General features: G+C 37.2%; 2 protein-coding genes across 4 annotated transcripts in view; both read left to right on the forward strand.

Annotated features, from left to right (window-relative positions):
* Positions 1 to 5,398, forward strand: part of kiaa0825 (KIAA0825 ortholog) — a 197,834-nt gene extending 192,436 nt beyond the window's left edge. Inside the window, exon 19 of the mRNA XM_067438213.1 lies at positions 5,166 to 5,398. Within this exon, the coding sequence (XP_067294314.1) occupies positions 5,166 to 5,262 (97 nt within the window). The 3' untranslated portion in view covers positions 5,263 to 5,398. The remainder of the gene's footprint in view (positions 1 to 5,165) is intronic.
* A 1,301-nt stretch (positions 5,399 to 6,699) lies between these two features.
* arb2a (ARB2 cotranscriptional regulator A) overlaps positions 6,700 to 24,851 on the forward strand; it is a 264,254-nt gene continuing 246,102 nt past the window's right edge. The window contains exons 1-4 of one of the 3 annotated variants that reach the window (XM_067438216.1): positions 6,700 to 6,772; positions 7,602 to 7,739; positions 9,675 to 9,776; positions 16,287 to 16,387. In XM_067438216.1, coding sequence (XP_067294317.1) covers positions 7,688 to 7,739; positions 9,675 to 9,776; positions 16,287 to 16,387 — 255 coding nt within the window. In that variant the 5' untranslated portion in view covers positions 6,700 to 6,772; positions 7,602 to 7,687. The remainder of the gene's footprint in view (positions 6,773 to 7,601; positions 7,740 to 9,674; positions 9,777 to 16,286; positions 16,388 to 24,851) is intronic. The other 2 variants (XM_067438214.1, XM_067438215.1) reach the window with 2 other exon arrangements.

A 24,851-nucleotide genomic window follows, 5' to 3' on the forward strand; every position in this document is an offset into this window, starting at 1 on the left:
TTGGTTATGGCAGATCCAGAGACGCTCTGGGCAGATCCAATAGTTTTAAATTTCAACAGAGTACCCGCCTTCAAAGAAGTTGTGGCCAGACTCTCTGTACAAATTATTATTTTTTTATTTCAATAAGGCAACCTAATGTTGCTTTCAAATAGTGAAATGAGCACAGGTCGAGTCCTTTGATAGGCTTTTGTGCCACTATTGAATATATGGACACCATACATCATCTTCTGAAAAGGTGCCGTCTCCTAACACGGAAAGATAAAAGGAGGGATGCACACACTTTGTTACCAACTCAAATGTGTGTTACCAACTCAGGTAACTTATTGTTTAAATAATGTTTTACTCTGCGGTTACAGTCAGGTAAACAACACATAGTAGCGTTACGTGACAGTTCATTAATCAAGTCTGTGGAAACACGCGGCCAGGTCATGACAGGATCCATTTCGCCTGGCCGAGAACAGACTATGGCTCCAGAGCGTGAACCGTTCAGGTGGAAAAGGGGTATGAATCACCTGAAAACATGCTGCTTCAGGTGTAAAACTGATATAGATAGACATACACTGCTAAATAAAGAAAGAAAATGACATTATTTCCTTACAACACCTTATTGAAAATGTTTTATTGTTTACTTGTTATATAGTACACTGTGGACTGTTGTAAGCCCATGGTGTGTTCATTTTCATAATTGCAGCTTGATTTCTCATATTTGCAATGCGATTTCTTATTATCTGAACATTATATCTCACATTTGGATCTCAGAAGAGGCTGGCGCCCTGGGGCCTCGCTCGAGGACCCCAGTCCTTTCTACGCCACCAATGCATGAGAAAAAGAAAGTGAGAGGCGACAGAAAATAAATGTGCAAACCCACACACACTCATCTGTCGAGCTGTTGCTGTCAGGTTCAGGCCCAGTGGTTTTGTTAAGGTGACTCTGACAGGAGGAAAGAGACGCCGCTCTGATAGGAGACATGCCCGAGAGGCCCCCATGCATCAAACGCACATATTTACATAAACAAATCCTCCCCATATAGACTGTAATTACCACAGTGACACTGCCATCCATAGAGGAGAAAAGAGCTTGTCTGATAGCGACACGTTCACAATGACTGAGGTGGAAGCTCAATCAATGCGGCCACGTCGCGAGCTGCTTTATGCGCACAGGTCGAGTCCTTTGATAGGCTTTTGTGCCACTATTGAATATATGGACACCATACATCATCTTCTGAAAAGGTGCCGTCTCCTAACACGGAAAGATAAAAGGAGGGATGCCCACACTTTGTTACCAACTCAAATGTGTGTTGAAAGATGCTCTTTGAGGTGAGGACATAAACAGATGATGGCTGTGATTGGATCGTGGATATCTTCTCTTATTATATACATACATTTTTCCCTCACTTAGCACCATGTTAAACCATTTTTCAACCTTGATTTATGATTATGTACTGAAATAGCAGAATATGTGTTACAACTTCCCTTGCGTGGTCTAAAAATAAATGTTGCTCAAGGCATGTAGACCAGTGTTTTTCAACTGGTGGTATGCAGAGTGTTCATTCAAAGACTAACAACAACAAATGTAATTGTATGTTTTTCTGATGTGAGGCTTTTATTTTGAAATATGTCCGCCAACAAGGCTGTTGACTCTTTGTCAGACGCTCTTTAAGGAAAGTGCCTGAGAAAACACGTTGTCCTGATTCAGTATATGTGGTCAGATAAGATGTTGTCAGGCTATAAGTCAGTGTCAGTTAATGCATGAATGTTTCGACAATCATTATTACATGTCTGGGTCTTCAGCGACCCGGATCGTGGATCTCTACCTGTCGTGACTCGTTATAGTATAAAACTCCCCTGATATTAGAGTAACAATTATAAGAATAAAATAAAGCATATTTTGTTACCTCTTGGACCTTGGTAGTGTTCAGTTTGAGCAGATATTTTTTACCATCATTACTGTCCTGGTCAGAACTCTTCTCAATACATTCAGCATCTGGCTCATCATTCGCAATCCCAAACATATTTTCAAAACTATCATTTATTGCAAAATCAATATTTTGATCACAGCTTCTTCAGCAGATCCACAATCAAGTGACATTGACATATTTGATTGTGTTCAGTACATGCGCTGCAGTAAATCTCTGAGCCATTCCTACCATGAGTGAAACGTCACTTCATCATTGTGTATCAAATATTTCCACCTTGTAGAATAAAGGTCAATTGCACTTAGTCATTAAAGATTCAATTATTATTGTGCAGAAAAAAATGGTCAAAAAATGGTGACTTTTTTAAAAATTGAGATCCATACTTCCTCTGAAAGCTGAATAAATAAGCATTCCATTGATGTGTGGTCAGTTAGGATAGGACAATATTTGAAAATCTGGAATATAAGGGTGCAATTTTTTTTTTAAGTCTGCCTTTAAAGTTGTCCAAGTCCTAGCAATGCATATTACTAATAAACACACGCACACACACACACACACACACACACACACACACACACACACACACACACACTCACACACACACACACACACACACACACACACACACACACACACACACACACACACACACACACACACACACACACACACACACACACACACACACAATGTCAGTGATCATTTTTTATTTGGCCTCTAGAGGCCGCTCTCGTGCTATATAATGCCAGCAGACCCGCTCCCACAACGGACGCAATCGGGAAAAACTATCGGTATTGATTTTTACAGATAACCGATTGTTCCACTTTTCATCTATCGGTGCCGATTAATCGGCAAAACCGATGAATCGGTCGACCTCTAATCCAGACTATCCTGACCCCTCAGTCTATTTTAATGATGAAATTTAAAGGAGTACTTCAGCGCTGGGAAGATGAATCTCTTTTTAAACTGGGTCATTAATGTAGTAGAAATGTGAAATTATTTTTTTTTTAATTTGGTGCTTTCTAGACTGAGAAAAGACAGAAAATTGATTTTTGTCTCATGGGGATGAAAGACAACAATTCCCAGAATGCTTCGCTGCCCTACGAAGCCACTCCCAAAGCCACCGGTACTAAATTACTGGATCACTTTCACTTTCCCACTGCGACAGCGTTCATTTTCATAAAATTTGTTCAGTTAGAGAACAGACACTACAATTAAAAACTGAACGTGTCTGTTCAAGATGTGATTTAGCCTATGAGGGAGTCTCACAGCCCAAAACGCTGCAGGAGTCAGATATATTTTGGCTAGGCAACGTGGGGGAGAGGACGCTGGCGTTGTCTGTTGGCCGCTTCTCCACCCACAAATCATGTTAATGTACTATTAGATTTAGATTTTATTTTATTTCCTTATGTTTGTGACTAGTCTAACAGTCAGAGCTACAATTGGGGCTGTTGCTGATTGCTGGCAGCCACTGAGAGGACGTTGTTCGTCGTTTCGCCGTTTTCCACAGCTTCTCTAATGTTTGTGTTTGAATTGCTGTGGTTGGTTCTGGTTTGGAGGACATTTGATGTTTCTCGCCGCGACTGCTCACTGGTGGTCTCCCTTGGGCTTGGGCTGCATGGTGGCTGAAGTTTGCACCGGGCTAGCGTCATCTGGGCCATCGTAATCGGCGTCCGGCATGATGTTGGGATGTTCCGCTTCTCGGCTGCGCCGCTGTTCCGTCCTGCATTGCGGCCGTGGAGCGGCTTGGACTTCTGCGCCGACCCCGGTGTGTCCACAGAAGTGCCCGGAAAAATGCTCTGCCTCCTGCATGGTGCTGCGGCGATCCCCATCGTTTGAATCGTCATGAAGACCCATCATCTGGTCTTCAGCTGTCCTGCCTCGGCGATGTCATCAGGACACTGCCGCTGGGAGAAATTTAAAACATGGAGTGGACCACAGTGTGCTGCGGAGCTAACAGAGACTTCCACCATCAGCTGTTTTCTGATCATTCAATCATCATTCAATCATTCAGCACAATCATTCAAATATACTCCAGGGTTTCTACTGATACAAAGCCATATGCTAATCGCTAGCCTAGAAATCTAGACGCACCCTAGTGGCAGCAAATTTAATTTGCCCGCAAGTGTCGTCTAGGAACTCTCAATACCATTCTGAGCTGTGTTCCTCAAAATCTGGACGGCCCAATCACATCGTGTATAGAGTCGGTGGGCGGGGCCATAATGACGACGGCCGAGTTGCGTTTGCGTGCTTCTAGTAAACACAGAAACTGTCGAACGGCGGCGGTCTTTCGAATCAGCTTTGACCGTGATTCTGGAAGACTTGGAGTTAAGCTTTTCTCTGAGAAAAGAACAAAGAACGGCACTGAAGTCATTCTTAAAAAGGGAAGATGTGTTCGTAGTTTAGCCGACCGGATACGGCGAATGTTTAATCAGTCAGCGAGCTCTGTTTCACCTTCGTTGCTCTGGTTGGTGTAGCGCTATCCTATCGCGTGCAGAGGGAGTTTGAAAGACAACCGTTTATCCCGCCCCTCGGATTGAGCCCTATCAATGGTGAGTTTCCAGACCAAACTTCTTGATGTGGGTCTGGCTTGTCAGGCTAGCTAATCGCTGAAGTAATAGACAATTTAATAAACAATTTAAAATATCACAATTGCCAAGTCCATAAGCTTTTAAGCATTAATATTATTGGGTAATATAGCAGCATTTTAGTTAAGGACAGTTTTTTTTTGCAAAGTCACATTTTGAAAACAATTGGTGTTTTAAAATCGGCTCAAAATATCTGCAGGCTGCAAGCTTTTGTGTGTGTGTGTGTGTGTGTGTGTGTGTGTGTGTGTGTGTGTGTGTGTGTGTGTGTGTGGTGTCAACTCTGATTGCCTAAAATCTGCAGTCTGTTTCTGACTTTCAGTGACTAGCGTTGACTCATCCACACTGCATATTGTGGCAAAAATCTGTCTAAGTGTAAGTCGAAATTTGTAGGTAAGCGACTAAATAAACCAATATACCCTGACTCACACAAGTTGCATAAACAAACGGAAACTGGTGATTTCATCCAACTCTTGAATTTTTGTGTGCAATGTGCATCAGATATGCAGAAAACAGAGGTTGGCTGTACTAGTTTAATGGTTTTATGCTTACGTTTTTGTGTACTCTCTATCGCCCACACAAGATTTACTGTGAAGTGAAATTCTCAAGGAAGATAAGTATTTTTGAGAGTTGGCCTAACAAACATTTCTGTTTGTGAATTGCAGGTGGGAGATGCAGGATGCTGCAGCACTAGAGGATGAAGAAAAGATTTTAGTGGATCAGTTAAAAAAAACATACTTCACCAAAAGCCACGAAACATGAATTCTCGTCGGCAGGAGCACAAAACGACCAATTTATTGAAATGTTAAAAGTGTACATGTACGTGAACTCCATGTTTAAGAACAGCTGCTACAAAGATGGTTAGCACTGATTCATGTTGTGAAACAAAAATTCTTTGTAGATGAATAATAAACTGAATAAAAAACAAAACATTGTGATCTGTATTAAATCACAGGAAGGCTTTTCATGAAATACGACTCTACTCTGTACTGAATGCATGCCCAACTGAAAACTGGACTCCATCGATCTTTAATACAAATGACAATATAACATTTATGAGGAAATAGATTTTGGAACGTTATTAAGGGCTGTCCTGTTGTGGAAAATTACAGAAGGTGATCCAAAGCAGGGGTTTTCTTTTAGATGTCACAGACCCCCAAATATGATCAACCCTGTGTGAGGAACCCCTATTCTAAAATGTATAAGGCATTTTTATAAACACTCAATTTATACACAAAAAAATTATATTATACATATAAAATGAGTTTCAGTGACATTATAATATACTTTATTGTATTGTTATATGTATGATGTATTTCTTTCTTATGCATATGTTTTATTTTTTATTATTTAGTTAATATTATTTATTTTTTAGTTATGATAGTTATTATTTATTTATTACTATCTTTAAAAAATAAAAATAAACTATTATTAGATAGAATATATTGCTTTATTATTTTATTTTATTATTATTTGATCACTATTATTATTATTATTATTATTATTATTATTATTATTATTATTATTATTATTATTATTATTATTATTATTATTACTGTGGATGGAACATATGCATAATATGACCATTTGAAAGAGATTCTTACAGAAACTGAGCCAAGTTCAGCCAACAACTTTTAGTTTAATCCAGGAAACCTTGTGGAGTTTAAATTGTGGTTCAGTTGTGGTTATTATTGAAGAATTGTATTGAAGAAATAAGAATTGTATTCTTTTAATATTTAGTTAAAAGATTAACAGCAATTATTATTTAAAAAATAGGTGAGGGGGTGTTCTATTTGCAGTTTGTTTATTTGTTTGTTTATTTATTTATTATTTAAAAGTCTGCAGTTAATTTGCAGTGGTTGAATTAAAACGCTTGTGATTGTTGGGGTGGGATATTTTCTTTCATGAGATTTAAACTGTATTTAATAAGCTACAAATCATTCAAGAACACTATTAGCTGAATCTTAATTATTATTATTGTAAGGAAAACGTTTAAATAGCATATATCCGTACGTTTAATTTACGTACCTCTCTCTCTCTCTCTCTCTCTCTCTCTCTCTCTCTCTCTCTCTCTCTCTCTCTCTCTCTCTCTCTCTCTCTCTCTCTCTGTGTGTGTGTGTCTGTGTGAAAAGCGCACTGTCTTTTTAAATCCCGCCAATCAGCTGAAACGCGTGTAGAACGCTTCCGTTTCCGAGGAGACGGAAGCGTTTCTTCCTGTTTGGCAGAACGAGGAAGCAGGATGTGTGAAATCTCACATGTGCTTGTTGTTATGGTACGTGAGCGGAGCGACATGCATGCAAATACATATTTACCTCTTCCCACCGTCTTCATTTAGCTCTTCAGCAGGGTGTTCAGTATCGCTGCTTTAAATATCGCTGCTTCGTGAAGTTATTGTCCCATTTGTGGAATGGGTTGTTTATAAACATTGGCTGGTGTCCATGCAGTGAGTCTTTTAGCCTGTTTACACGCACCGATCATGTCAGAAACAGCGGGTCGCTGCTTTCACTCTGTTTCTCTGAATGCAGACACTGATATTTAGGTGTATGCGAGTCTCTCACATCAGCACGCTTGGTTATAGACCTTGATCAAACTGTTAGCTTAAGGCTAGTTGTCATCATAACAGCCAGCACTGTCTGATCAAAGTGCGCTGCTATTAAAGTAGCATTCAATACGACGACTCGCATTTGACTGCTTACACATTAACAGATTTCAGCATTAATATCACAACTAGCATTACTCTAGAAGTTATTGCTCCACAAGTCAACAAATTCACTGTCAGTACAAAATAACGTATTAAATAGCCTATATAAGTAGTATAATATTTCAAACGATTGTTTGATATGTACTGGCTAAAGTAGTATAATTAAAAAGAATGTTTGATATGTACTGGCTTTTTTGGGTTTGGGACAAATGTACATTGACTAACATCATCATTTCTATAAAGTAATACATTTACAGTGTGATAACAGTATGTGATTTTATTGACAGTATGCAAGCTTTAACATAAAAGTGTTGTTTTGTAATTTAATTTAATTATGTAAGTAAATAAATATATTTATTATAAATAAATATTTTAAAATATTGTTATTCTTCTCAATCAGGGTGACGTTCTGTAATATTTCTGTAGTGGTGTGTTTCCAGGAGTATTAGTGCCAGCAGCTTCCTCTTCTGTTTATTTTGGATAACTATGGCCCAGCTCTTGGCACAAGAGGAAAAAGAAAAAACTACTGCACTAAAAGGTAAAGCCATCAGTTATGAATACTGTGCTGGTCAAATGTTTGGAAACATTATGTTTAATGTTTTTGAAAGAAGTCTCTTATGTATGGAGGACCAAATTACTCAAAATGAAATAATGAAATAAATAATGAAATCAAGAAACGACAATTAAATGTACCAGTTTATTCTGAAATAATTAAATAATTAATTCAACAATTTATTTATTAATTTAATAATTAATTTAATAAAATATTAATTAAAATAATTAAATTATTAAATGTATCTATTTATTTTATAAAATTACATTGGTTTAATATATTTCACAATTAACTCTTCCACACAAACTATTAGCCTATGTTTAAAAATCTGTTTTTGTAATTATTAAAGGTGCTTTTTCAAAAAGCCGTTTTTCATAATAACTATGCTGCATTTACGAATGATGCCTATTTGACAAATCATGCATTTTCAAAGCACGATTTTCCCAAATCTTTTTTTTCATAATAATAGAGGACATTTCACAAATGCCAATCAACAGTCAGTGGGCGGTGCAAGTTGGCGCTGATTGGATAATCCTTTCAGATTGATTACTTTTTCTGTCTGGGCCAGGAAAGTGGCAAGGGGAAATTGGGGAATTGATTGGAAATTAATATGGTGGTAGGAATTGATCAGGATAAAAACGCACTGCCTTAAACACAGCCACAGTTCTCATAGTTTTCAGGTTTTGAGAAAATTCAATAAAGTCAAAATACATTTCCAGTCACAAATAAGAAATGAGAAGCACCCTTGGTGTTCCGTGATGTCATCAAACCACACAGATCGATCTGTCATGTCTGTCGACTCTTCAACTTCAAACCAATCAGCACCAAGCACCGCCCACTGCCTGTTGATTGGCATTTGTGAAATGTCCTCTATTATTATGAAAAAAAATCTTTGGGAATATCGTGCTTTGGAAATGCATGATTCATCAAATAGGTGTTAAGTTCGTAAATGCAGCATATTATTATGAAAAAATGGCTTTTTGAAAAAGCACTTTTAATAATTATTTTATTTTTATTTTTAATCATAATAGTGTGTGTGGAAGAGATAATTGTGAAATATATTAAACAATAAATGTTGTGTTTTCATGTAATTTTAGAAAATAAGTAGATACATTTATTTATTTAATAATTTAATAAATATTTAATTAAATAAATTATTTAATAATTTAATTAATAATTTAATTATTTCGGAATAAACTGGTACATTTAATTGTTGTTTTATTAAATTCATTATTTATTTAATTATTTCATTTTGAGTAATTTGGTCCTCCATAAGATATTGCTGGGTAGATATTTTATGAAATGTAGTTTGTTACTGATTCCAAATTCCATGACAAAAATTGTAGTTAGCAATGTCATTTTATTACTTTTAGATTACTTTTGACCTAACTTGTTTATCACATTGAATTGAATATGATATTATTATACCATACTGATTTAAAAAATACAAAGAGAAAGAAAATATATTCTATTCTTGAAGTGCATTAAATATTACTTTTTCAAAAGGTTCATGATGATAGTGCAGGGGCTTTGTGAGTTAAATGATAAACTAATAATTAATAAATAATAAAACTCTGTACAGTTTCACAAAACTAGAAGACTTTCCGAATGTATATAAGCAATATGATGATTATTTATTTATTTATTTATTATTATTATTGTTATTATTATTATTATTATTATTATTATTATTATTATTATTATTATTATTATTATTATTATATTTTTTTTTAGAAAAGTAGAGTTATGCCAATGTTTAAATCATTTTATTCATGCAATAAATAAAATCAGTTACTACTCAGCACTATATATTGATGAATTAATACATTGACTGGTGATATTGTACAGGAATAGTACAATTATTATTAAAAGTATTATTATTATTTACTTTGTTTGTTTGTATGTCTATTTGTTTTGTAGATTTATTGTCCAGGATAGATTTAGACGAGCTGATGAAAAAAGACGAACCTCCACTGAACTTTCCAGAAACTCTGGACGGGTTTGAATATGCCTTCAATGAACGTAAGACCTTTCACTTGTCTTTACTCTAAACTTTTTTAGACATAGTAAATTATTTTTCACTATGACATACATGCCAGATAGACCATCTAATAGCATTTCAGCTTGTACTTTAATACCATCATTTTGTACCTTGTCTGTGGTTATGAAGGTTTTGAATGCATTAGAAGTGTGCCGTTGGTTTCATTGGATATTGACAGCAGGCAGCAGGCTGTGATAGCGCTGTCTGTTTCAGAGTCTCTGGAGTCTGTGGCAGCTGAATGGACAAGTTGTGCATGCTATGGGCTGTCAGTGGCTTACTCAGCCTTGCGCTCTGTTTGACGGCTAGATTTGCATAACCTTGCTCCTCTCTCTAAAACGCCTCCTGTTAGCGTCTGGAATACCTTATATCAGTCTCTCAGTGAAGAGTATCACTTTTACTCGATTTTATAAGAAAGTTTCACTTTGTAACTTCTTTTCTCACTCTCTGAGATGAATGTAAAACGATCATTGAGCCAAAGTTAAGACCTGAGTATTAACTTTTTGGTGCAAGATTCTTGGCACAAAATAGGGCCTGAAAGTTAACCAGTGGGGTGCAGAGCCTTTAGAAAAAGTTGATTGTTAAACTAAAAATTAAATGAGCCAAATGCCAATGTGACATGCCTAAATATACATTATATTGCCAAAAGTATTGGGAGACCCCTCCAAATCATTTTGGACTTGAGGTGTTCCAATCACTTCCATGGCCACAGGTGTATAAAATCAAGCACCTAGGCATGCAGACGCTTCTACAAACATTTGTGAAAGAATGGCTCGAGTTTGAGTGTGGTACCGTTTCAAGTCCATTCATTAAATTTCCTCACTACTAAATATTTTACGGTCAACTGTTAGTATTATATCAAACTGGATACATTTGGGAACAACAGCAACTCAGCCACGATGTGACAGGCCACATCAAATCACAGAGCAGGGTCAGCATATGCTGAGTCAATAGCTACAGTGTGGCCTTCAGATTAGCTCAAGAACAGTGTGTTGAGAGCTTCATGAAATGGGTTTCCATGGCCGAGCAGCTGCATCCAAGCCTTACATCACCAAGTGCAATGCAAATTGTTGAATGCAGTGGTGTAAAGCATGTCACCACTGGACTCTAGAGCAGTGGAGACTTGTTCTCTGGAGTGACAAATCACGTTTCGCTGTCTGGCAGTCCGATAGGTGAGTCTGGGTTTTGGCAGTTGCCAGGAGAACAGTTCTTGACTGACTGCATTGTGTCAAGTGTAAAGTTTGGTGGATGGGGGGTTATGGTGTGGGGTTGTTTTTCAGGGGATGGGCTTGGCCCAGTAAAATCACCTCTTAATGCTTCAGCATACCAATACATTTTGGACAATTTCATGCTCCCAACTTTGTGGGAACAGATTGGGGTGGGCCCCTTCCTGTTCCAACGTGTGCACCACTGCATAAAGCAAGGTCCATAAAGACATGGATGAGCAAGATTGGTGTGGAGGAACTTGACTGGACTACACCTCAACCTGACAGAACACCTTTGGGATGAATTAGAGCGGAGACTGGGAGCCTTCTCGTCCAACATCTTCTCGTCCAACAAATGTGATTCCAGAAGAATGGTACAAAATTCCCATAAACACACTCCTAAACCTTGAGGAGAGCCTTCCCAGAAGAGTTGAAGCTGTTATAGCTGCAAAGGGTGAGCCAACTCCATATATTAAACCCTACGGATTAAGAATAGGATGTAATTTAATATCACGTGCATCTAAACACAGGTGTCCCAAAACTTTTGACAATATAGTGTAGCTTAAAACCTTGATTTGTGTGACATTATAGCTACAGAAATTAAATAATCTTCAAAATTAGATTTTCGAAATTACAAAATTAATGTAATAATTGTTATCTTGATAAAGTAAATGTATAAAAAAAAATTAAAGTAGCTTCGAAAGTAACAGAACCCGATTACAAGTTTTATCTTAAGTTGTCAGTTACACTGTAAAAATATTTTTCGAAAGTGTAAATAAGATTATTGTAGTGTTTTAATTTTTTCTATGCCTACTTTTTTTTTTTAATGCAGCATGTTACTTGATGTGTCATTGCTATTATTTTGAAATTAGTCATTTCTGAGTGATTGGTTTCAGTTCGGTAGTTTTAATTTTAATAAATAAATTAATTTAATAGCTTTGGTAACAAGATTATAATATTTAAGCTCAATGTTACAACTAACAAAATGCTGACATTGTTGTCACAAGGTTTTTTTTTATTTTATTTTATTTTGTGTGTATGTGTGTGTGTGTGTGTGTGTGTGTATGTGTGTGTGTGTGTGTGTGTGGCTAGGGTTGATTAAGCCAGTAAATATCAAGAAGAAGGAAATGTCATTTGAAGGGTTTAAAATCACCTACTTTTAGTTTCTCTATTCCTACAGTTTTCTCTACAAAACCACCACAGTGTACACATTTTTGGAAATTTTTAACTTTTTAATTGTTGTCCATTTTTGTGTATTTTTACCCTCCCTTGTTCTTTATCTTTTCAACCCCACAATAAATGTGTATGCATTTCAGATTAATATTTATTTATTTATTTATTTATTTATTTATTTATTTATTTGTTTGTCTGTCTGTCTGTCTGTCTGTCTGTCTATCTATCTTTATTTATTTGTCTGTCTGTCTGTCTGTCTATCTATCTTTATTTATTTATTTGTCTGTCTGTCTGTCTGTCTGTCTGTCTGTCTGTCTGTCTGTCTGTCTGTCTGTCTGTCTGTCTGTCTGTCTATCTATCTATCTATCTATCTATCTATCTATCTATCTATCTATCTATCTATCTATCTATCTATCTATCTATCTATCTATCTATCTATCTATCTATCTATTTATTTATTTCAAATCATGTGGCGTGATGACTTCACCCCAGTCTGCCTTCAGCTCATTCATTTCTGGAAATCCAAGGTTATGTATACCTCATTAAGCTAAAAATCGAGAAAGCATGCTAATTATGCCAGGTTAAAGCAGGGAGAATAAGTAGAAGGGGGGTATTCCTCAGAGAGCCTGTGTTATGAAGACGATGGAGCTGAACTTCCACTCCATGTTGGTTTCATTAGATCCTCTCTTCCTTCTGTCAGGCACTTCTGGTAGTAGTGCTTCTCTTCACCCCTTTGTGAATGCATAATTGATTTTTAAAGGTACTTTTTGTACTAGCTCTTCCATTCCACCTATCATTCTTTTTTCTAATATTCTTTTCCCCATCCTATCTCAAAGTAGCGGCCATGCTTTCAGAGTTCATTGTTGATCTACAGCCTTTTAGCGCTACATGTTGTTAAACAACTAACGATGAAAGCGAATAGTGTAATACTCTCTTGAGTTTGCCATGTTGGATTTATCACCTGATAACTGTGCAAAAAGTGCCAGACCTTTGAGAATGTGGGCAATGAAAGTGCTTATGCAATCTTTTATCTTCAAAGATGTTTTTCTTTTTGCGGAGCCATGCGCTAGGGGTAATTGCAAAAGTATGACGCCCCTAGGCTATTTGGGTTAAGTGTGTGTGATTTGAGTATTTTAACTTCACGCACTGGCAATCAGAGAGGTCACAATAAGATTTAACACTGGTTGTAGGCTTTATTATGCCTCTGTGTGAACAACAATAGATGGACCTTTCTTTCTAAAGCATAATTTTTAGAAATGCTAGCAGGCACTTTCTAATATATGTTTTCAGTGTTGTATTGTTTTGTGGATGAGAATTGTATTACTAGGGCATTTTGGTGTCCTGTGATCCCTTACACAAAGTTTTGTGGTAGTGGTGAAGTATTTTTGCAATTGCTGATTGTATCCTAACAAGGCCACATATTAAGGTACGGGTCATTTAGATGGTAAGCAAACAATCAGTTCTCGTAATCATGTTGTATGAAAGAGAAATGGGCACGAATAAAGATCTGAGCGTCAAGGGCCAAATTGATCTGACTCAGCTAACTCTGAAACGGCAAGGCTTGTGGATTGCTCCTGGTCAGCAGTGGGGACAATTTACTAACAGTGGTCTGAGAAGGGACAAAACAAAATCTAAAGACAGTGTTGGGCGGATCAATGCTTAAAGGAATATACCGACTTTTGGGGACTTTAGCTTATTCAGTTAGATAAGTCCATACATACCATTCTCATCTCTGTGTGTGCCATAAGTCACCCACCGCTATCCTAGCTTAGCACAAATACAGGTAAATGCTCCATCTAGTCTACTCCTTAATAAGTTACAAAATAATGCCAACATTTTTCTATTTCCATGTTATGTTGTGTACTAAGAGCAATGATATTACGCAGTGCCTGCAAATAGGCTGACTTCCGTCAAGATAACCAACGTGACAACCTGCTTGCACAGGGAGCGACCTTGGACTATTTTCAAGCGTTGCGTAATAATCGAGGAACTTTGCTGTCGTGCCATGGGTGAAGCAGGACAATTATATTAGCATGCCTTGAAAATAGTCCCCAGGTCGCTCCCTGTGCAAGCAGGTTTTCACGTTGGTTCATCACAATGAAGGTCAAATCAGTAAATGATTATGGGAGAAATGTGTTACAACTTGCATTGCACCCTCCTGTATAGCCACAGATCAAGAGTGCTTATGATGACCCCCCTACAATGGGCATGTGAGTTTCGGAACTGGACTTTGGAGCATTGTAATAAGGTCTCCTGTCCTGATGGGTCCCATTTTATTTTAAATTACGTGGACAGATGTGCACATGTGTGGCGCTTACCTGGGGAAGAATGCACTGTGGGATGACGTTAAGCCAGTGGAGGGAGTGTAATGTTCAAAGCCATATTTGGATCTGACCATTCATGTGGATAGTAATTTGACACATGCCACCTACCTAAACATTGTTGCAGACCATGGCACACCCCTTCATGACAATGATGTTCTCTGATGGAAGTGGCCTCTTTCAGCTGGAAATGCACCCTGCCACAAACATTTTTCAGGAATGGCTTGAGGAACAGATTCCCCAGATCTCAATCCAATTGAGCATCTGTGGGATGTGCTGGACCAGCAAGTTTGATCGACGGCAGTTCCAACTCGTGACCTACAGGGCTTGAAGGATCTGCAGCTAATGTCTTGGTGCCAGATACGACAGCACACCTTCAGGGGTCTTATAGAGTCCATGCCTCGATGGGGCGGTGCTTTTTTTGGCCGCATACGGAGGACTAACCGCATACTAGGCAGGTGGTCATAATGTTTTAGCTCAGCATTTAGCTGCATATATAACACTACAGTTCACAAGTTTGATGTTAGTAAGATATATATTTAGTTTTTTTTCTAAGCATTTATTAAATTGTGGAAGTGTTGGTAAAGACAATTATACTATTACAAAAGAGTGGCTGGCAAATATGCCAGTCATTCAGCCTTTTCCTCTGAAACACCATTAGTCCTAACCCAGCATGTTGTTGTTGTTGTTGTTGTTTACCTCATCCACCTCAGCAGCTGTTTAGCAGCATCGGTACTTGGCAAAAACCAGGCCTCATTGTCCAGCCTTGGCAGAACAGTGGCATTCAAGTGGGTCACTTTGAATGAAGTCGGCTGGCCCGCTCTCAAACGAGTCCCTCAAAGGATGCTCATAGGAGGGAACAGTTGCAGTGGTCCAGTTACACTCGCGCACGCTCTCGGATCTCTGGTGGCTTGAGGTACAGTTGCGGAGACCGCTATTGCTGCACCAGCTGTCTGAGGAAGGCCTGCCAGACGTCCCAGAAGGCCGAAGTAAGGGGGACAGGAGAGGCGTTAGCCGTTCGCTGGCCTTGTACCTGCCAGATGGGGGGACGCCAGCCAAACGTACTTAATTGCATGAAGGGGAATGATGCACATCAAGCAGGCCCGAGGTTCTGAACTGAAGGTCACAGCCGGTATGCTGCTCCTGATAGATAGAAAGACTTCTTCAGGATGTGTATGGGCAGCCTTCAATTCTAAAGCTTTCAGTCTATTCAGAAATGTTCCATTGGATCCAGACTGCTAAATTAGAATTGGATTGGCTGAGGTGTTTGATGCCCCTCAAAATGCAGGTGCAAATGGTTTCTGAATGTAAAGGTAAAGAGTGCTTCACATGAGTTCAAGCCTGCCAATGTTGTGCCCTTGCTGAGAAAACAACAAGGCTTTCAAGTGTGTGATGGCCAATCAGAGACGTCTTACTTTTATGTCGGAAAAACATTCTTTTCTTGTTGGCTCACAAAAGCTTTGGCTTCATGCCTTCCATCACGCTCCACTTCAAGATACTCTGCACTAATATTGCCCTTAATATTCCCTTCATCTGTAGTTAAATTGGAACTTTGGGAGAAATGTTATAGGAAGATGCAAGTTAATAAACACAAATGCATCGAGCCTCAGATGCAAACAGGGCATTAACGTGGGCAGTGTGACTTTATTGGGACTAGATAGCAGAATATGGGTGGGGCAACTTTTTTAATGAGTTACAACCTGTTTATGGGAGACAAGCCAAATTTAGGTATTCTCAGGCTTTAAAGATGTCACTTTTTAAAAATGATAAAATGGTGTCTTTTTATTTTCTGTAGATGGTCAGTTAAGACACATAAACACAGGAGAGCCTTTTATCTTCAACTACAAGGAGGACCTACATCGATGGAACCAGAAAAGATATGAAGCGCTGGGAGAGGTAATGTTTATATTTGATAACGTTTTACATAAGAATGTCATATTTTGTTCTCTTCGTAGATTATTGTGGAAATTATGTGTGCTTTAAATCAATAGTATATAGAACAGGGGTCTCTAACCTTTTTTCATTTGAGAGCTACTTTTTAAAAATGAAAGTCGCCAAGAGCTACTCATGTTCTACAATACTTAAAACTCTTAAATAATGCATCATAATTCTCATATTAACAACAATCCAAACTGTTTTACACCTGAAAGAGTGTAGTAAAAGTTCCAGTAGTCTTTACCAATACCATAAACATTTTACAGTAGTCAGTACTAATTTTGGTACCACAGCAAAATGTTTTTTTTTTACTATTTAAAAATAAATAAAAATAAATTTAAAACGTTTATTATTTACGATGATAATTATTATAAGTAAATCATAAATAAACATTTAACGGCTGTATGCTGTTTAAAAAGTAATCATTGTTTATACATAAAATATCAAGTGAAAAATAAGGAACCATCTAGGCATAATTATCATTATTAGTAGAGATGTAGTAGCCTAATATATTCTGTCAATTTCTCCACGTTAAACTTCACGTTAAACCAAACTTTTATTATGACGGGTTGCCATGAAGACCTTTGAGTGTCTGTGTTCATATGACAGCTTACTTAAATGAAACGTTAAATTCTCATGAAGTGACAGTTTATGCGCCTGTGTGTCCTCATAGTGGCACACAGCAGAGACACGCAGTGTGTGTGTGTGTGTGTGTGTGTGTGTGCACGCGCGGGCGCGCGCTGCCGCGCCCTCGCATCTGTGCCTGTTATCCACGCAGAGACGCAGAATTTGCAGGAGTAATATTTAAATAGTAATTTGCAGTTTAATAGTCACAGACACTAGTATATATTCGGCTACAGTTTGGAGCCCTGCGCTTAGATTAACACGAAAGCTTCGTGTACCGAATATACTCGGGAGTCAGTAGCCTACTAACGTTACCGGTAATACAGAAATGCTGGTATTGTCATTTTTAAAAAAAATTTCACTACCAACATCGTACTAAAGTAGCCTACCTGTACTTGTGACAACCCTACATTTGCATGTTTACATTTACATTTGTTCATAAATAAAAAATTCTATGTCAGTCTAAATTAGCTCACTCTGATTAGGTGCAAAGTACTAGGGGTGTAACGATTCGTTTTAACTTCGATTCGGTTGAAATAAAACAGTCACACTGATTTAAATTTTTGGCTAAAAAGTTACTGAATTGATTTCAAGTCACTGAATTGTTTCGGATCATATCGTTCTAAATGAACCAATATCGTCCTTAAATCGTATCGACAACCTCAAATTGTGATTCGAATCGTTGTTAAACGAATCGTTACACCCCTACAAAGTAGCCTACGTCTTGGAGAGCTACCTCCAATCAGGCCACGAGCTACTGGTAGCTCACGAGCGACGTGTTGGAGACCCCTGATATAGAACATCTTTGATTAAAAATGATATAACTGAATATTGATGTGACTGATACTTAAACATATGTGTTTATTTACACTACCGCTCAAATGTTTGGTGTCCGTTTTTTTAATTTTAATTTTTTTTATTGAAAATAAATGAATATTTTATTCAGCAATGCTGCATAAAAATGATCAATAGTGAATGTAAAGACGTTTATTATGTTACAGAACATCTCTTTTTCAGATAAATTATGAATGAATGAATGAATGAATGAATGAATGAATGAATGAATGAATTAATTAATTAATTAATTAATTAATTAATTTCTATTCATGAAAGAATCCTGGAAAAAAACTTTTTTTAACATTTTAATAATTTTCACTACTATTAATAATATATTTTAGTGTATTTTAGATCAAATAATCAGAATTTATTATTTTTGTGAATTAGTGAATAAATGAGTGAATGGATTTCCAAATGTACAGCTAGTAATTATAAAAAAATTGCATTTGAAAAGAAAAAAATCATGTACATGCACAAGACTTCACAGAACTAATGTAAAGGACAGAAGAAATGTTTTGTACCCACACACCACCAATACATTTTCAAATCATTGTTTTAGAGCGGTGGTGTATTATGTGTATACACTGTAAAAAATTATATGTTCAATAAGTTATGACAACATATGTTTTACATTGTTTTAACTCATCAAAATAAGTTACGAAATGTTAAACTTTTTTTTTATTAGTTATACAAGATGTAACGCATTTTTTAAAGTCAGTTTTACATAACTTAAGTTGAAATAACTTAAACATCCAAGTCCATTGTACTGCAGAAGTTCAAAATGTGCCCTTTTTTTTTACAGTGTAGGCCATCAATCATGTTTATATGGGTCATGTGAATCTTTGAAGTGATCAGATCACTAAACATTTTGGACCCGGCGAATGGGTGTGGCTAGGGTCTCTGTGATAAAGTATAGACCATCTTTCATTTTTTAGTTTTTTTCCCTGTGTGTTTTGTCTGAGCAAACTCTGCTGTGCTCTGATTTACAGCACTTTAACTGTCCACACCTTCACGCTTTACCAACCATTACTTTCCCCAACCTCGTTCTACTGTCACGCTCTGGGGCTGTGTGCAAGTTACAGGGTTTAAGAGTGTTGATTGTTCATATTCTGATGTGTATCACATGTTGGCTTATTATACTGTGTGTTTGTACTTAAGTGTGCCTTCAGGATTTGTAGGAAGTTTCTCTTTCTACTGTAGCCTGCATGTACGTGGCTTTGAAAGTTCAAATGCGGTTCATTGAGTATTAAGTTCATTTGTGTATACATGCACTTAATTATCTTTGCTCATTTACATCTGAATTCTTTGGCTTTATTTGTAGTGCGTATTCGTTTGATGTTCAAAGAAAAGAAATTGTCTCTTTTAGGATTATGGGAGTGTTTTATTTCTGGTCCAGGTATGATCCTATGAGAAATATCCCTTTAAGAACAAAACAAAAAAAACACTTCTCTCCTGTTATCATTGCATATCTGTGTACGTGGCTAAAAACATAAAGCAAAAGTTTCGGAGTAGAACAGCGGGTGACCAGTTTTCATGAACTTCTGTTGAGTGAATTTTAAATAGAGTGGAAGTGAAAGCAGGTTGGGTTCTGTGATATTGTTTTGAATGTTAAAGGATTCGGTTGAGCAATGTTAGATGCTTTTGTGATGTATGTGTGCAATATAGATGCGTGCAATATCAAATCGCTGTCGTGGCACCTGATATTAAAGTGTTGTTTGTGCTGGACTGCATTCATTAAACAGTCTAGAAAGAAAATAGTAGTACCTTATCCCTTAAGTCATGTCTACCTGCATAAATAGATCGGATGTACAAACCGTGCCAATGAGGTTTGTCATTGCTCTAAAGCACAGCACAGACGTCGACAGTATGATGCTCTCTGAGTTAGTCTTGTGTAGTGCTGATACTGTTATAGGTGATATGACCCTATATTTACACCAAAAAAAAACAAAACAAAAAACTTGAAAGTCTAATGCTAGCATAATTAGAACTAGACCGTTTGCTTTAGCAATGCCATTTTAGTCTAATCATTTATTTATTTTTTTCATTTACAGTTACTCTACTAATAGTTAGTCCAAATATATTGTACTCTTACACTGGTTTTGTTGAAAAGTATGACGCGGATGCTGTCGTGCTAGGAACCTCCCACCTTTCAAAGAAAATGATTATGAATTTTCGACCCATAAAATTACACATTGAATAATTACATAATTATGTTTTCTTGTCCATTTACTCTAATAATACAGTTTTATATTACTTTTAGCGAAATGTCATATGGTAATTCATTTGTATTGTGTTGATTGGGTTATGATTTTGAACTGATTGGGTTATGATTTTGCCATTATAACATATTGGAGTGTTTACATTTATTTTATTTACGCTAGTTAGACACATTTGAACATATAGCCCAGCCCATTTGTGTATTATGTGATATAACACACAGGATATAAAAGCAGATACAACTTCATCCACAATTTATTCAAAAAGTACATATTTTCCAAGTGTTCCCAGGCCAAACGATTGATTTGTGTGAAGAAAAGACCCAGAAAACCATCAGCGTCTCTATCCGCCCAAGATCAGGCACACATTCAAATTTCAAAAATTGTATCCCGAAGAAAACTTATGTCAGATTTCATAGTGAAATTTCATTGGCTCCCGTGTGTCTCGTGACCAATTGTGTCATTATGTCAGCTTTGACTTAAATGTCATTGGCTCCCGTGTGTCTCGTGACCAATTGTGTCATTATGTCAGCTTTGACTTAAATGTCATTGGCTCTCGTGTGTCTCGTGACCGATTGTGTCATTATGTCAGCTTTGACTGTAAAATGTCATTGGCTCTCGTGTGTCTCGTGACCGATTGTGTCATTATGTCAGCTTTGACTGTAAAATGTCATTGGCTCTCGTGTGTCTCGTGACCGACTGTGTCATTATGTCAGCTTTGACTGTAAAATGTCATTGGCTCCCGTATGTCTCGTGACCAATTGTGTCATTATGTCAGCTTTGACTGTAAAATGTCATTGGCTCTCGTGTGTCTCGTGACCAATTGTGTCATTATGTCAGCTTTGACTGTAAAATGTCATTGGCTCTCGTGTGTCTCGTGACCGATTGTGTCATTATGTCAGCTTTGACTGTAAAATGTCATTGGCTCTCGTGTGTCTCGTGACCGATTGTGTCATTATGTCAGCTTTGACTGTAAAATGTCATTGGCTCTCGTGTGTCTCGTGACCGATTGTGTCATTATGTCAGCTTTGACTGTAAAATGTCATTGGCTCTCGTGTGTCTCGTGACCAATTGTGTCATTATGTCAGCTTTGACTGTAAAATGTCATTGGCTCTCGTGTGTCTCGTGACCAATTGTGTCATTATGTCAGCTTTGACTGTAAAATGTCATTGGCTCTCGTGTGTCTCGTGACCAATTGTGTCATTATGTCAGCTTTGACTGTAAAATTTCATTGGCTCCCGTGTGTCTCGTGACCAATTGTGTCATTATGTCAGCTTTGACTGTAAAATGTCATTGGCTCTCGTGTGTCTCGTGACCGATTGTGTCATTATGTCAGCTTTGACTGTAAAATGTCATTGGCTCCCGTATGTCTCGTGACCAATTGTGTCATTATGTCAGCTTTGACTGTAAAATGTCATTGGCTCTTGTGTGTCTCGTGACCAATTGTGTCATTATGTCAGCTTTGACTGTAAAATGTCATTGGCTCTCGTGTGTCTCGTGACCAATTGTGTCATTATGTCAGCTTTGACTGTAAAATGTCATTGGCTCTTGTGTGTCTCGTGACCAATTGTGTCATTATGTCAGCTTTGACTGTAAAATGTCATTGGCTCTCGTGTGTCTCGTGACCAATTGTGTCATTATGTCAGCTTTGACTGTAAAATGTCATTGGCTCTCGTGTGTCTCGTGACCAATTGTGTCATTATGTCAGCTTTGACTGTAAAATTTCATTGGCTCCCGTGTGTCTCGTGACCAATTGTGTCATTATGTCAGCTTTGACTAAAATGTCATTGGCTCTCGTGTGTCTCGTGACCGATTGTGTCATTATGTCAGCTTTGACTGTAAAATGTCATTGGCTCTCGTGTGTCTCGTGACCAATTGTGTCATTATGTCAGCTTTGACTGTAAAATGTCATTGGCTCTCGTGTGTCTCGTGACCAATTGTGTCATTATGTCAGCTTTGACTGTAAAATGTCATTGGCTCTCGAATGTTTGTGACCGATTGTGTCATTATGTCAGCTTTGACTGTAAAATGTCATTGGCTCTCGTGTGTCTCGTGACCAATTGTGTCATTATGTCAGCTTTGACTGTAAAATGTCATTGGCTCTCGTGTCTCGTGACCGATTGTGTCATTATGTCAGCTTTGACTGTAAAATGTCATTGGCTCTCGTGTGTCTCGTGACCAATTGTGTCATTACGTCAGCTTTGACTGTAAAATGTCATTGGCTCCCGTGTGTCTCGTGACCAATTGTGTCATTATGTCAGCTTTGACTAAAATGTCATTGGCTCTCGTGTGTCTCGTGACCGATTGTGTCATTATGTCAGCTTTGACTAAAATGTCATTGGCTCTCGTGTGTCTCGTGACCGATTGTGTCATTATGTCAGCTTTGACTGTAAAATGTCATTGGCTCTCGTGTGTCTCGTGACCGATTGTGTCATTATGTCAGCTTTGACTGTAAAATGTCATTGGCTCTCGTGTGTCTCGTGACCAATTGTGTCATTATGTCAGCTTTGACTGTAAAATGTCATTGGCTCTCGTGTGTCTCGTGACCGATTGTGTCATTATGTCAGCTTTGACTGTAAAATGTCATTGGCTCCCGTATGTCTCGTGACCAATTGTGTCATTATGTCAGCTTTGACTGTAAAATGTCATTGGCTCTCGTGTGTCTCGTGACCGATTGTGTCATTATGTCAGCTTTGACTGTAAAATGTCATTGGCTCTCGTGTGTCTCGTGACCAATTGTGTCATTACGTCAGCTTTGACTGTAAAATGTCATTGGCTCTCGTGTGTCTCGTGACCGATTGCGTCATTACGTCAGCTTTGACTGTAAAATGTCATTTGGCTCTCGTGTGTCTCGTGACCAATTGTGTCATTATGTCAGCTTTGACTGTAAAATGTCATTGGCTCTCGTGTGTCTCGTGACCAATTGCTTCATGCTAAAGAGTCTGGTGCATCATTTGAATAAGATATGATTGAGTGTATTCACTGAGTGGCGGGATCATCATTTCAGCGATTAAAACATTAATATCAACTCTGTTCTTTACATGAAGATATCGCATGACTTCAGAAGACTTGGAATGCAACAAGTTAATACTTTTATACATGTTACGTGGGTAGGTTCAGGGCAGGAGTGGGGTTAGTTGCTCCAAAATAAAAAGTAGCCTATAAATATTCATAAAATGCTACAAATGCAACAAATTAAATGTGTCTTGATCTGACGCATATGGCAAACAATTGAAATGAATGGAGCAGCCTGCCCGTTGAAAAATGGCACTAAAGGGGTACCCCGTGTGTTAAAAAGTGATACAAAGGGGTCCTGACCAACCGTCAATATGTGACGAGTTGGAAGCGAGTAAAAAATAAATGTTTGTGTTTACATAATATTTTGTGCGAACTGTTTATTATTATTATTATTATTATTATTATTATTATTATTATTATTATTATTATTATTATTATTATTATTATTATATTAATACTCCTTAATTTACATATTTAAGAAATATATGCATGTATACTGTATGTTTCATTTTTACACACACATATATTATGTACCCAAACTTTTTCATGCCAGTATTCACAATTAATAGATTTGACAGCGCTTAAAAAAATATCCATGCATGCATGCATACATACATACGTATATATATATATATATATATATATATATATATATATATATATATATATATATATATATATATATATATATATATATATATATATATATACACACATGTGTATGTATGTATGTATGTTTAATTAATTAATATATATATATATATATAATTCTTACGAAATTTGACATAATTAAAGTGCAGTAAAAGTGAGTAAACAGAAAAAAATGCATAGCTAAAATGTAAATTTTTTGGGGTTTTTGATTATTTTCAAAATGCATTCAGTTACAAGGAAGAATGTGATACAAGAATGTACTCAATGTATCACTATATACGAATCAACCCAAAATTTAGTTTTTTTCTTCTTCTTTTTTTCTTCCTGCAATCAGCACAGAATGTGACAATTGTGTGATTTCAGTGTGGTTCTAACCATAATGTATACCAGGCCAGATTCAGCTGAAAACTTGATTTCTTCCTCTAAATGTCTGTCTTGTGTCTGTGAATGCCACTGTTGGTGGTGTGTGTCCCTGTGTTCCAGCGTTCTCAGATTTGAGAGTGTGAATGTGGGCTACAGAAGTGGGCGAGAGTCTTTGTGAGACTGGAGGCAGCACCAGATGTCCAATTTGCACTTCAGCCGGGCCTGAAGGAGCTGCTGGACCACAGGTTTACCCTGACAGGTTCAGAGAGAGAGAGAAAGAGAGATAGAGAGAGCATGGTGCCGTTCACTCAAAAGCATCACTGGCGATAAGGACTGATTGTGATTTTAGGATTGATGAAGCATAAATAGTGTAGGTGCTATGTGTGTTCTCTGCCAATCTTTGTTCTCTGCCTCTGCGCTTCTCTTTTTGTCAATTAAAATTTTAATGTATTGCTTTTTATTGTTATGACTATTGTCAATGAATAGCAAATTGAAGAAAGTTAAATAACAGTGAATGTAGTAAACAAACTAAACTAAATAATAACCGATTAAATTAAATGACATTTTAGTGACTTAACTAATAGTTAAATACTAAGTTTTATATACAAATCTAGAGAGTACTTTTACATTGGTCTTGTTGAAAAAAATATGAAACTAGAGCCAGATTTCTTTAAAGAATGTAAGGAAGCTCTGGCAAAGAGAATCCCGCCTTTCAA

This window comes from Pseudorasbora parva, chromosome 3, assembly GCF_024679245.1.
Source record: "Pseudorasbora parva isolate DD20220531a chromosome 3, ASM2467924v1, whole genome shotgun sequence".
NCBI lineage: Eukaryota > Metazoa > Chordata > Actinopteri > Cypriniformes > Gobionidae > Pseudorasbora > Pseudorasbora parva.